Here is a 12,614-nt window from a genome sequence, read left to right on the forward strand (position 1 = left end):
TTGAATCACAGTGTCGGGTGATTATTTCTTTGTCATTTATTGAATTTCGGATATGTTTCTATTGTTTAAAATCATGACTCAAGACTGATCAATTAGGTCGCATTGACCTCAGTTTAGATGCAGATTGTTTAGGATTTCTCTCGTACATTCAGTGCGGATAGAGTAATAGAATGAATGTTGGTATGATGGGCCCTAGCGTATGATGAGTGTATGTGCGTGCAACTGTGGAATTACTCTGTCCGTGGGAGTAGGGAGAATTTATATGCTCCGATCTGCAGCAGGAACACCCACTTACCACCAGTTGAAGGCCTCCCCGGGACACAGTACCGCAACACACAGGATTTATCAAGCCACTCAGGGCCATGCCAGGTGGCCTTGTGTGGCTTGTTAAATCAAATTTAGTAGTTGTGTCATGCTTGCACCCCATTGCATGAAAAGGTGGCAAAACTACTACATAACTAAGGCCCTTGATCTTTTAAATAGATACCAAAGCAGTACCTATTACACAGTTGGTCTGTGAATGGGCTTAAACCAGAAAGTCTGTTCAGTTGGTGAAATGCCCTGCTCGGAGAACCTGGTTGTCCAGATCATAATGCTTCATGAATATATGGAGGGACGCCCACATAGCTGCCGGGCAGATGTACAGGACAGGAACTCTGCATGTCAACTCAGTAGTAGCACCTTTGGCCCGGAAACAATGGAGGCTGCTTTTTGGCCAGTGCTTAACAGTTCTTAATGCACAGCATGTTCCAGCGGAAGAGGGTCCTCATCATCAAGCACTGGCCTTTTTTTACTGCAGTGAACCCCACAAAGAGCACAGATCTTAGCGCAGAGTATGATTGATTGGGAGATGGTCCTCTTCTGTATGGCCTTGCCTTTTGCCACTGCAGTGAACTCCACAAAGAGCTGATCACCCACCAGGTGTTCTCTGATATGATAAATTTAAAAGATTAGTACTCATTTGATGTCCAAACAGTGGACTGTCTCCTTTATTTTAGATGGGGGTAGGTGGAGCAAAGAATGGCTGCAAGGTGATATGTTGATGGAATGGCTCCACAACGTTGGACAAGAAGAATGCTCACATCTGCAGAACTGATTCAATTTGCGGGTGCATGGAACAAAAGAATCAATCAGTTTCTGCTATGTCATTTGTGTCATGTAAGGAAAGAAATTATTGAACACTTTCTCTGTATCTTTCCTTAATTGTTGGATGGTGATTGGATGTGCGATTAAATGCATTTCTATTGTAAGCATGTACTTTGAACTACTTTTATCATTCCTTTTATGAACTGTAAGGGACAATTATTTTTCGTTTGGGTTCCTTAAAGTACAGTCACTGCAGACCTTAGAGTCATGAGTCAACCCCAGATACCGCAGGCAAGCCTGAGAAGGATTGGTCACATACATTTACTTTTGGCAGTCCTTACAGGATTTAAAACCTGTTGTTTTGAGAGAGGACACTTCACTTGCATACTGAAAATATACGAGGTAAAAAGGGTCTTAAAGAGATAAAAGAAAATCCAGATCCGTGTCTGGTGGATTTAGGCCTTAGCCTAAGCCTTTATCTCTTCCTATATATAATTTATGAACTCTGGTGGTAGATTTATAGCTAGTAATAGGAGTACATTTTCCCAGTACAACCATAAAGTAAATTTTGGTTACCATAAGCTTATATTAGGGGCATATTTTAGGTGAATCATATCTAAACATACTTCTTTATAGCATAGGCGGAGATGGTCACCCACATGATGTTATAGAGCCCGACATCACCAACATTTATGTTTTATGTCACTGTGTGTTTCTGTGTGCAAACATCTGCACGCGCATGCACATGCAATGATTTTATTTGTGTCTCTGAGTGAAGACTTGTTAGTTGTGAAATAAGTTATATGTTTTTTACATTCATTAACATTTTCATTTGTGTAATGTTCCATGTATGTGCATCTGTGAATTATATTGGTGTCAGCAATGTTTGGTAATAGGACTATTTTTACATTGTTTTATATTAGTTCCAATATATTAATATGTTATATATATATTTTTTTTATTTGTGCAGTATGCTGTTTAATGGTGTTTGCAATTTTGAAACGTATATGTTTATTTTTTATTTTATTTGTGGTTTATTTTTCCATATTTTTTCCACATACACAGTGTTGTGTTGTCCACAATGTCGAAACCAATATTAATATTATTAGTTATTTTTATTTCATTAGTTGCTGAGGTTGGTGCTGGTAGCGCTTTCCACTCCACTGACTTGTATGTGATTCACTTGCAGTACCTTTGAGTGGCCATCAGTGACGTGTGACTTACTCTAAGGCATGGATGCAGTAGGTTTGAGTATGTTTGCATTGGAATACTAAAGACGAGATGTGGATGAAGCCTTAGTGAATTGCATCTGACTTACCCATTTGAGGCCAATTTGCGATGACTAGGCTTCATTTATTACATGTGGCATAGGGCCTCACAGCAAGGTACCTTGCTGTGCTGCCCTACGCCAAAGTGAAAGGGCAAGAATGCCCAGTGTTTAAGCAATACAGTGCATTCCTGTCTTTTCTGCCTGCACTAGTGCCGGTTTGCCAGCCTAGCACCAATGTAGGCACTCTTGCACCATTGTGCAAGGGTGCCTCCATTGTCGGCAGGAAGGGACATCTTTCTGAACAAAAACAACCCTATGAGGCAATTTCCTCTTTCTTTGTGCAGAATGCAGCACACATGGAAAGAGGAATAATAGGAGAAATAAACATACTTCTCCTCATTAAGCCTCACCTTGGAAGCCGTACAGATTTAGCGCTTCCCCAGTTGTACATCACTTTATAAATCTGAGGCACAGTCAAATTCCATGGATGTTGCATCGCAACGCACATTGAATGCCTTCCAGATGCAGAGTAAGGCGACAAAGCATTTGTGCTGCATCGCCTTACTCATGATTTATGAGGCCACTCAAAGCCTTGCAGGGTGGCTCGGTGTGGCTTCATTAATCTTTATGAGAGCCCTGTGTCATGCATGTACCAATTTACGTGGTGAAAATGTGCCGTTTTGAGTTTGGGAAGTAATACTCTTAGTGCTACTTCAGGTCATTCTGGCTTACTCGTGGAATTCATGAGCACTACGAGACTAAATGTTTGTACATAGGGCCCTTTATGAAATGCAGTCAATGTCCAAGTGAGACATGGGCAGCTGCAGCCCATCCATATGGGTGAAGGGGCCATGCCCCCTCACCTTTTTCTGGGGAAGAGGAGGATCTGTCAGGCTGAGCAAAGGTCAGCTTGACAGATACTCTTCTTGTTGAGGTCAGGCAGTCAGGTGCTAGACATGCGCTAGAAGCACAGGCTCCGGCTGGCTGTCCGAGCTGAGCTGCCTGGAGGCCCTCCCCCTTGTGACAAGGGTAAGCATCACTGATTTATTTGGACCTGGGCACTTCAGTTTTAAGCCCTGAAGTGCCCAGGGCCTAATGTAAACCCCTAGCACCTCATCACAGAGTCTCACTGACCCCATCCCTCTCTGTAACAAGTGAGAGACTGCTGCCCAATGGAAGCATCTCACAGGCAACTTCAAGCAACCCATGGAGCAGACATGTCTTCCTACATAGGGCCTATGAGCGTCCGACCGCAATCGCAGAGGGATGGAGTCCGGCGAAAAGTGGGCAGCTGTTTCACATGCCATATTATTATTATTTTTTTTTTATAACAATTTTATTAAATTAAAGAAACACAGAGTCGGCAATACAATATCACAGTGACATTCAAGGATCACATGATACAAACAATTGGTGCTAGCATGTAATAGGCGTTAGCCAGTAAAGGGGCCAGCGAGCCGGGTTCTTTCCATTGCCATATCCTCTGTTGGAGAACTACAGATTTCGCCTCTAAAGACGTTCCACCCTCCTCACTTCTTGTCCCACTTCTTGGGGCATCCTCTTTGTTTATAGACCTCTTCCTCTGTGATCATGCACCTGTCCATTTCTGCCACCCACCCGATTGTCAATGGCCTCGTGCTGGATCCCCAATGCATCGCAATTGCCCGTTTCACAAGTAAGTATCCCAGTACTACCCATTGTTGCTCTATGTCTGTCAGGAGTCTGGCAGGGAAGGAAGGTCCAGATCTTGTGTAAGATTAGCATGCCGGATCTGTAAATAGCAGAAGATCTCACCCTGTGCAAGAGCATATTTCTGTTGTAGGTCCCAAAAGGTGAGAAGTTTTCCCTTGTTGGCCAAGTCCCCCAGGTTAGTGATGCCAATAGTGTCCCTCCTGTCAAACCACGCGTGGAAGCAAAGTGAGCCCAACTTCTGAGAGGCCCACAATGGTGTGGCTTTTGTGAATTTGTGTGCCCACCCCAAACGTTTGTTGGCTCTGTGCCGTATAGCTACAGTTTGTGCCATCGGTCCTAGGTAACGGTTCTTCCGGGACTTGCTGTAAAGCGCGCCCAAATATCCCTCCCGACCCGTCTGGTAGTGATCTAGGTGGAAGGCCGGATTTGTAGGGGAACCGTAAAGCCAGTGGTTAATGGCTAGAGTAGTAGAGACGTAAGTCTGGAAAAGCAATTCCCCCATCATACCACCCCTTTGTGAGCTTTCGGAGAGCGATGCGAGGCGCCCTTCCATCCCATAGCAAGAGACGGAGTTCCCCTTCTAGGGTGCTGAAACAGGAGTCCGCTATAGGGAAGGGGCAATTTTGAAGTACATATAAAAATCTAGGGAGCGCTAGCATTTTAAATAAGGTCGCTCTGCCCAGGAGGGATAGGGGCAGCGACCTGCAGTGTTTTACATCTTCTTGTAGTCGTTTAAGAGGGCCCAGCAGATTGTGTTCGTAGAACAATTTAGGGTCGGTGTGATAAAAATGCCCAGGTATTTGAAGCCCTCTGAGGCCAGTTTTATGGTGTAACCGCGGAGCAGGCGAGGTGGGGAGGGGGGACATGTAATACATACAATACCAATTTGGCCCAGTTAATGGAAAATCCGACATATTTACCGAAGTTGGTGATGACGTTAAGCAAGCTGTTAATGTCATCCGCATATAGTGAGATTTTGTCCTCCCTATCTGCACTCCACCTTAGTCCTCTTATAGAGGCATCACACCGTATCCAGTGGGCCAGCGGTTCGAGGGTCAGCGCAAACAATAAGGGGGATAGGGTACAGCCTTGCCTGGTCCCTCTTTGTAGTGTGAACGAGCGTGATGTGCAATTGTTCACTCTGACCTGTCCCAAAAAGTCTGTGTACAGCAGTGCCACCCATTGTCGGAATCTCTGGCCAAATCCAAATCTCGCCAACACTTCAAAAAGATAGGGCCACTCTATCGAGTCGAACGCCATGGTAGCATCAAGAGACAACACCACAGCATCTTCCTGCAGATAAGGCTGTCGCCCCAAGACATTATGGACCCGACGAATACTCAGGGCGGTTTTCCGGCCCGGTATAAAGCCCGATTGGTCTTCATGGACCAAGGAGGGGAGGACTGTGAGTAATCGGGTCGCGAGAAGTTTGGCCAAGACCTTGGCCTCCGCACTGATCAGTGAGATAGGCCTATAAGAGTCCCATTCGGTTGCTGGTTTACCCGGTTTGCGGAGGACCACTATTGAGGCCAGTCTTTGATCCAAGGGCAGACGACCTCTTTCTCGACTCTCATCGAACATATTTTTTAGGTGAGGAGCTATTTCAAGGGCCATCCCCTTAAGGAATTCAATGGGGATCCCATTGGGTACCATGGCCTTCCCAGAGTTAATTGCAAATATAGCTTTGCAGATTTCTTCTGCCGTGATATCGGCGTCTAGGGTCGCTATGTGGGCTTCGGAGAGTGTGGGTATAATCATCTCCTCCAGAATCCTCAGAGGTGTATTCAGTTCTAGAGGTATACACCGCCTCCATGTGATCCGTAAATGTTTCTGCTATTTCCTGGGGGTCCGTTATTTGCTTACCATCTGCCCCTGAGATTCTCAGGGCCCATATAGCCTTCTGATCTCACCGTTCCAGCCATGCCAGCATCTTGCTGGCTCTTTCACCCAGCTCGTAAACCCTGTGACGAGTCTGAAGCAGTCTTGCTTGGGCCCTTTCCCGTGCCATCGCTCTGTATTCTAATTGTTTAATCTTGAGTCTATGGGTTGTGTCGTCGGTGGGAGAGGTGTTGGCGTCAGATTCAAGAAGAAGCAAATCACTTTCCATCTGAGCCAACTTGATTGCGGAGGTATCCGACCTTTAAGGCTAGGGCCCTTCCCTTCATTACTGCCTTCTACACCTCCCATAATGTGTTAGCCGATTCCACCGATCCCACATTTTCAGCGAAGTAGAAGTCTGTGTGCTCAACCAGGCCTTCTTTGATATCTGGAATTTTGAGAAGCCAAGGGCTGATGACTATGGGGCCTCCGGTGACCTGCCGGTGACCTGCCGGTGGAAGGTGAGCTCAAGACTGAGCGGGGAGTGATAAGAGATACCCCGTGAGAGACCTTTAAGACGTTGAAAGTGACCTATGTCTGCGAGAGAAGTGAGGAATTAGTCAATGCAGGACATACTGTTATGGGCATTGGGGTAGTGTGTAAAATGGGGTATACCTGGGTTTAATAGTCACCATATGTCAACAAGTCCCATTGCGTGGGCGAATTTAGCCAATCCAGTCCGATGGCGGGGGGGCGGTCGCTGAGGGTGCCTGTCAAGCATATCGTCCATTGTCATATTGAAGTCACCCCCCAGTATGATAGTGCCCTGGGGGAGATCAATCAGCACCTTACCTAGATCCTGTAAGGCCAATTTTCCCAGCGCTGGTGGGAGATAGGCCAAAATTATATTCAACGGTTTGCCTTCCTAGATGGCCTCTAGAACTGCGAATCTCACTTGTGGGTCGGCCCAAGTATTAGTGGGTGTAAGGGCCAAGTTTTTCCGAATAAGAATACCCGTACCCCTGGATCCAGAAGTGAACCCAGCATGAACCACAAGTTTATAACCCCAGCGATGAAGAGCTTTACAGCTATTCCCCACCAGATGAGTTTCCTGCAATAAAACCAGGTCAGCGAAGCTATACTCTGTGGGATGGTCTGTGTGAAAGAAACTCTGTCGAAACCCCAACTACTCTCCCTTCCCTCCACGAAACCCCCCTCCCTGCCTCCCTGCCAGTGGAATCTGAACTATCCACTCCCCAACAAGGCAGAGTGCCTGTCGCCCACCCATCCATTTGCTGGGTGCCTGGCTAACCACCTCTGTCCCTCACCTTACCAATGTAGTATTTTCATAATATAGTTCATCTTTGCTCATTGTAGTCCAGTCTTCCTGCACGTTGCAGGGTAGATCTCCAACCTCGGTGTGTGCTCGGTTTGTCAGGAGCGCAGCAGAGAGGCAAACAGAAAAGTCGCAGCTAGTCCGGGAATCAGTATATAGGGAGCAGGAGACCTGGGATCGGTCAATTCACCTATCGGAAGACATGTGGAATGGATCCCTCGGGTTCCATTGGCAGAAGTCAATGTGCTCCATCTGAGTCGCCTTCGGGACGTTGTTCCTTTGTTGCTGGAAGGGCCCGCTGGTTGTTATTGGGGCCACCATTCCTACGGCCATCTGATTGCTTCCCCACTCTACGCCATCCTTCTAGCCAGTCTCAGGCTTTTTCTGGGGGTAGGAAAAACCACGCCTGACCATCCGATTCCACCCGTAGTTTAGCTGGGAACAGCATGGAGTATTTGATGTTTTTATCCCCGAGGGCCTTTTTAACCTCCGTAAAACTACACTGTTGTGCCTGAACCTTGACGGTGAAGTCGGGGAAAAAAGTGATGTGCGCGTCCTCAATTTTCGTCGGGGATCCAGCTCGTGCAGTTTGTAAGATCACGTCTCTGTCCCGAAAATGTAAGACTCTTGCGATTATGGGCCTTGGAGGAGCCCCAGGTTTGGGACGACCCCCGGGGACTCTATGGGCCCGATCGATGGAAAAGTAGCTGGAGAGACGCTTTGGCTGGAGTTTATTGAGCACCAAGTCTTCTACAAAGAGGTCAACTGTTGGCCCTTCCATTCGTTCCGGGACTCCAAGAATACGGATGTTGTTCCATCTTGCCCTCCCTTCATAATCATCCAGAAGCTCACCCATTTTCTTTTGTTGGTCCTGGAGCTGGGCAACTTGTTGTTGAAGAGTAGAGGTATCGGACATGAGGGCTGTCTCGATTTCATCATCTTTGACTTTAGAGTCCATCTTCCTCAGATCTACATGTAGAAGAGTGACTTCTATGTTGACGGATTCTATTCGTGTTTCTAAGGCCTCCATAACATCTTCCAGGATGGGAGGTTTTGCCGGGGGATGGGGTTGTGAGGACTTAGGGTCTCCGTCAGATGCCATCACGTTATTCACTCCCTGCATGTTCCAGGTAAACTTTGCTAGTTGTTTCTGAGCATTAGATTTGAGTCCTTTGTTAGTGGCCATCAGTAAACACTTAGAAGCAGTGTTGTGGAGAAACACACCTGCAATGGCCGCTGCCTGCGTAGGGGAAGGAACCTTCCTCCACCGGTCTGTCGGTTTTCTAGGTGGATTCACTGGGCCAAAGAAAGGGAGGCCGCTTCTCTGGCTGGTCAATGCCCCCAAAATCCGGCACCCACACCGCTACTTTCGTGTATGACGGCCCTCACTGTCCCAACACCGAGGCCGCTCCGTGCACTCTGCCGCTGGCTCTTCTGTTACCAAAATGTTGGGGGGGCCCCCTTTGCCCCCACGGTGTGAGCTGCGATTGTGGGCCCACTGCAGTCGATCACAGTGAAGAAGGCTATGCCCTGGGGTCGGCCGTATATGGGTTGGGTTGATGGGCTCTCCTTCAAGTCTTTTTAGTGTGCACCTTCCTAGAGGACTCCCCAGGCAACCATGTGTGTAAATGTTTGCTGCCTCCCCCCTCCTGGTCGCGTTGCACTGTTTCTAAGGGCTTCGTATGCAAGCAGAGTTCGGGGGGGATTGTTTACCAATTCACCACCCCACAAGGTAGGCCGCACGTCTGGGGCCTCGCGTAGGTGAAAGCTGCCTCCCACGCCACTCTCTCTGCGTGGCCGTTCAGTGATCGCCGCTCTTCCAGCCCCCAAGCAGCACCTCCTCACTGCCGCGTGATGGCTGCCGGGGGATTCGGACTCGAAAGAAGCTGCAGGATTCAGAGGCCCTGCCGGTAGGCCTGGAAGCTGGGGACCTCGATTGGGCCATTACCCCGATCCGAGCACCGCCTCAGTCGCAGTGCTCCCCTTCACGTTCCACCACCGCTCCCGATCGCCTCTACTTTCACTTCACCTCACGGGGGCCTCCAGTGAGTGTCTCGGCCGCCCGCTGCTGAGGAATCCTCCTGTCGGGACCCAGTAATGGGGGTCCGTGGGTTTCACTCGGGGTTAGGCTCCTCGCATCCTCCCGGCCGCCATCTTGGGTCTCTCGGAGCTTGATGGTGTGGGCATTCGCCCCGGCTCTCAGAGGGGTTATTCGGCCTCACAGGCCATTTCGCTGTGCCAGTCTGGGTTAGGGAGAAATACCCGGTGCCTTGGGGAAGTCTCAGAAGCGTAAGACGGATATTAGTGATGGATAATGCGGCGAGGGTTACGGAGCCGCTTCAGCAAGCGTACATTTCCTCCGGCTGCTAGCCACGCCTCCTCACTTGCCATATTATGATGAGACCGCCATGTAGAAACATGCCTTCTACTTTTGCAGCTTGTGCAGCCGCCTGGGAAAATGCTGCAGCACAAGTCGCAATAGTAAAAGGTATGTTTTTAAATATTTGTGCACCGTGTGTCAGGCACCATGTTTCCTACAGTGGTGCCTGCACAAGTACCGCCTTCATTGTAGGGAATAATATTCTACTGCTGCCCCAACAGGCTCCTTGAACCTGTCAGAGGCGGTGGTCTTTGCCATGCCCGCTGTGCTCCATCCACCAGTATCTTAATCCAGCGGTCGGACCATTGCCCTAGATGTCCAGCAGACTGCTGCCAACAGCCTGATGTTGGTGGTCCGCTTGACATCCTAATGAGGTCCATAATGAGGGATGAAAACATGTGGAGGTAGTCTTTTACTCTCTGACTACCTCTGAGGTTCCACAAGCTGGAAGCAGAGCCCTTACACCTTGCTACACACACCGAATATTGGGATGGCATTGAGACTGTTCAGTAAAATATATTTCATAGGTATCACACAGTGATATAGATAATATTAATTAGGCCCTATACCAGGGCATTCACAGACTGAAACATTAAGATATTCTATACCTAAATGCCTCTGCAATACACTACATCCTTAGACTGAAATCAAACTTCCTTCTGCTGCTTTTAGACACTACCAAGGGAGTGTGCCTATGCACAAACTACACCTGGAGTTGAGTTGAAGAGAAGCAGGCATAGTGCTTGCTACCACCCAGATGTTCCTTAACCCTTCCTACAGTGAACACATTAAGATGAGGTCAGACATGATTCCTTGGCTGTTTCTTTCACATGAGCTCTTAGTAATTCAGTCTGCCCATGCTAGCTTCTTAAGTTAGATTGTAGTCATCTCCAGCACTGGCAAGACCCTTACCTGGTACAGCTTCTAAACATTTATTACCGCAGTGTTCGCAGCATTTCTTGTTCAGTGGGCAGTCGCCGTCATCCTGGCACTCTGGGTCAGCCAAAGGAGGCTTGCACTTGGCCACAGCAGAAGGACACATGCCAGGCTTGACTGTGAAAGTATAAACGGCAACCATCAATACTGTAATTCTGAGTTCTAAAGCTACCAACTGCCCTATGTACAAAGGTGTGCTCCATAGCAAAATAAGTGGCCCTGGGGAATCCACAGTATTTTCCTATAAATCAGCATTGGCTTCTATAAACCTCACTGAGTAGTTTAAACAAACGAGGCCTAAACAAGCTTTAAGATGCTTAAGAACTAAACAAGAATACAAATAACATTACTTCAATGACATGTTAAAATAAAATATGAAATGCATAAAATGATCAAATACATACTTTAGTTCAGTAAAATTCAAACACTCCGATTTGGGTATACCCTTTAACAACCATAATACTTCATATCTGATAAACTATACATGGTGCTGTTACCAAACAAGTTGTTTGCCAAGATCAATGAACTGTAGAGTTGCGGATTACTGTTTAATAAAACTAGTTTTTAGAAAATGGTAATCCTGGGTGGACAACTTAATGGCAACAACGTTTCTGATTGAATCAGCCCTAATGACAGACATGCCCTGCCATCACGATTGCTGTGTAGATTACTAACAAATGTTTTATTGTGAAGGTCCCAATCTATTGTGCAGTAAACATAAGTGCTTTGCGTTAAAAAATAGTTACTGACTGTGGATCATTGGCACAAGTTGCAGCTGGGAATACACTAACGAGGATATGTACAAGGAAGTGTCAGAGCGCAGTGTTAGCCTCCTTGGCTTAACGCAGCACTCTGCCACTTCTGAAAAGCAAGGCTACACCATATTTACAGGAATGTGATGCAGCCTCGCGTTTTGCCCTGCGATGGTGCTAGGTTTAGCAACTTCGCACCAAGGCAGGCACCCTTGCACCATAGTGCAAGGGTGTCTGCGTGCAGGGGAGGATTGTTTAGGTGTAGGAATGTGTCCCTTCCTGCACATTAACAATCCTAAAATGCCATTCTGTCACTTTCATGTGTGTCGCTTCATGCAGCACACAAGAAAGTGACAAAATGGCATGTTTTAAAGGTTTCTTTATGTACAGGAAGGGACACCTCTCTGTACATAAACAAACCATGGCATTTTACTTTTTCCATGTGTGCTGCACCAGGCAGCACACATGGAAAAACCAAAAACGTGGAGAAATAATGCATTTTTCCTCGTTTCGCCAACGTAACACCATTTTTTCCCTGGTCTTAATTTTGGCACTGCCTCCTATGTACGTCAACCTTGTACATAGGGGGCAGCATCAAAATGAATGGGTGTCGCGGTGAAAGTGGCTTGATGCTGCCTTGTACATAAGGCACAGCCCCTATCGCCACTACAAAGTCAGTAAAAATAACGTTGTGGTGGCGATAGGGGCTTGTACATATATGTTCCTAAGTTCACAAAGATTTCTGCTCTGCTCTTTTGCTATTCCATGGCAAAAATTCAGGAATATTTTACTTTGTGCAGGCAGTTGTCTCTTGCTTAATATTAACTGCAGCTCGGTGGTTTCCACATTGCTTAATATTAGCAGGAGAACCTATTGTTTAGAACACAGGTGGGCCTTAAAGTCCACCACACGATGTGGAGGATCTTTACACATTTTCTATTGAGTGGTGTGTCCTTCTGCATTATCTTTCCCTTCACCAACACCAATATAGAGGCTTTAGTGGGCATGGTCCAAGGTGCTCCAGCAGGCTCAAACCTTGTTCAGCATATGTGTTGACAACGTTCACAAAAGAAAGAGAAATGCACTTTGTACTACATAAACACCAGTATCTATCTGACTGTGTCTTTCTTTTATGTTCTAGTCATTATGTGAATCAACAGCGCAAGTCCTTGCCCCTGGTCTAACACAACTGCCATGTTGATTCCCTTCTTCACTGTCATGATGTGCCTTCATGACCCTGTGAAGCTGTACATTCCTTCCCTCCTGGAATGCATTGTCCTTGCCACTCTGTAAAACAGTGACCCTCGCAATGTCATCCAGTAGTTTAATTCCATTAGTAAGATG

At 47.0% G+C, this 12,614-nt stretch overlaps 1 protein-coding gene across 1 annotated transcript in view; it reads right to left on the reverse strand.

Moving 5' to 3' along the window:
- Positions 1–12,614, reverse strand: part of LOC146822222 (uncharacterized) — a 563,188-nt gene that overhangs the window by 392,690 nt on the left and 157,884 nt on the right. The window contains exon 9 of the mRNA XM_085609987.1: positions 10,495–10,635. Coding sequence (XP_085466113.1) covers positions 10,495–10,635 — 141 coding nt within the window. The remainder of the gene's footprint in view (positions 1–10,494; positions 10,636–12,614) is intronic.

This window comes from Triturus cristatus, chromosome 6, assembly GCF_964204655.1.
Source record: "Triturus cristatus chromosome 6, aTriCri1.1, whole genome shotgun sequence".
NCBI lineage: Eukaryota > Metazoa > Chordata > Amphibia > Caudata > Salamandridae > Triturus > Triturus cristatus.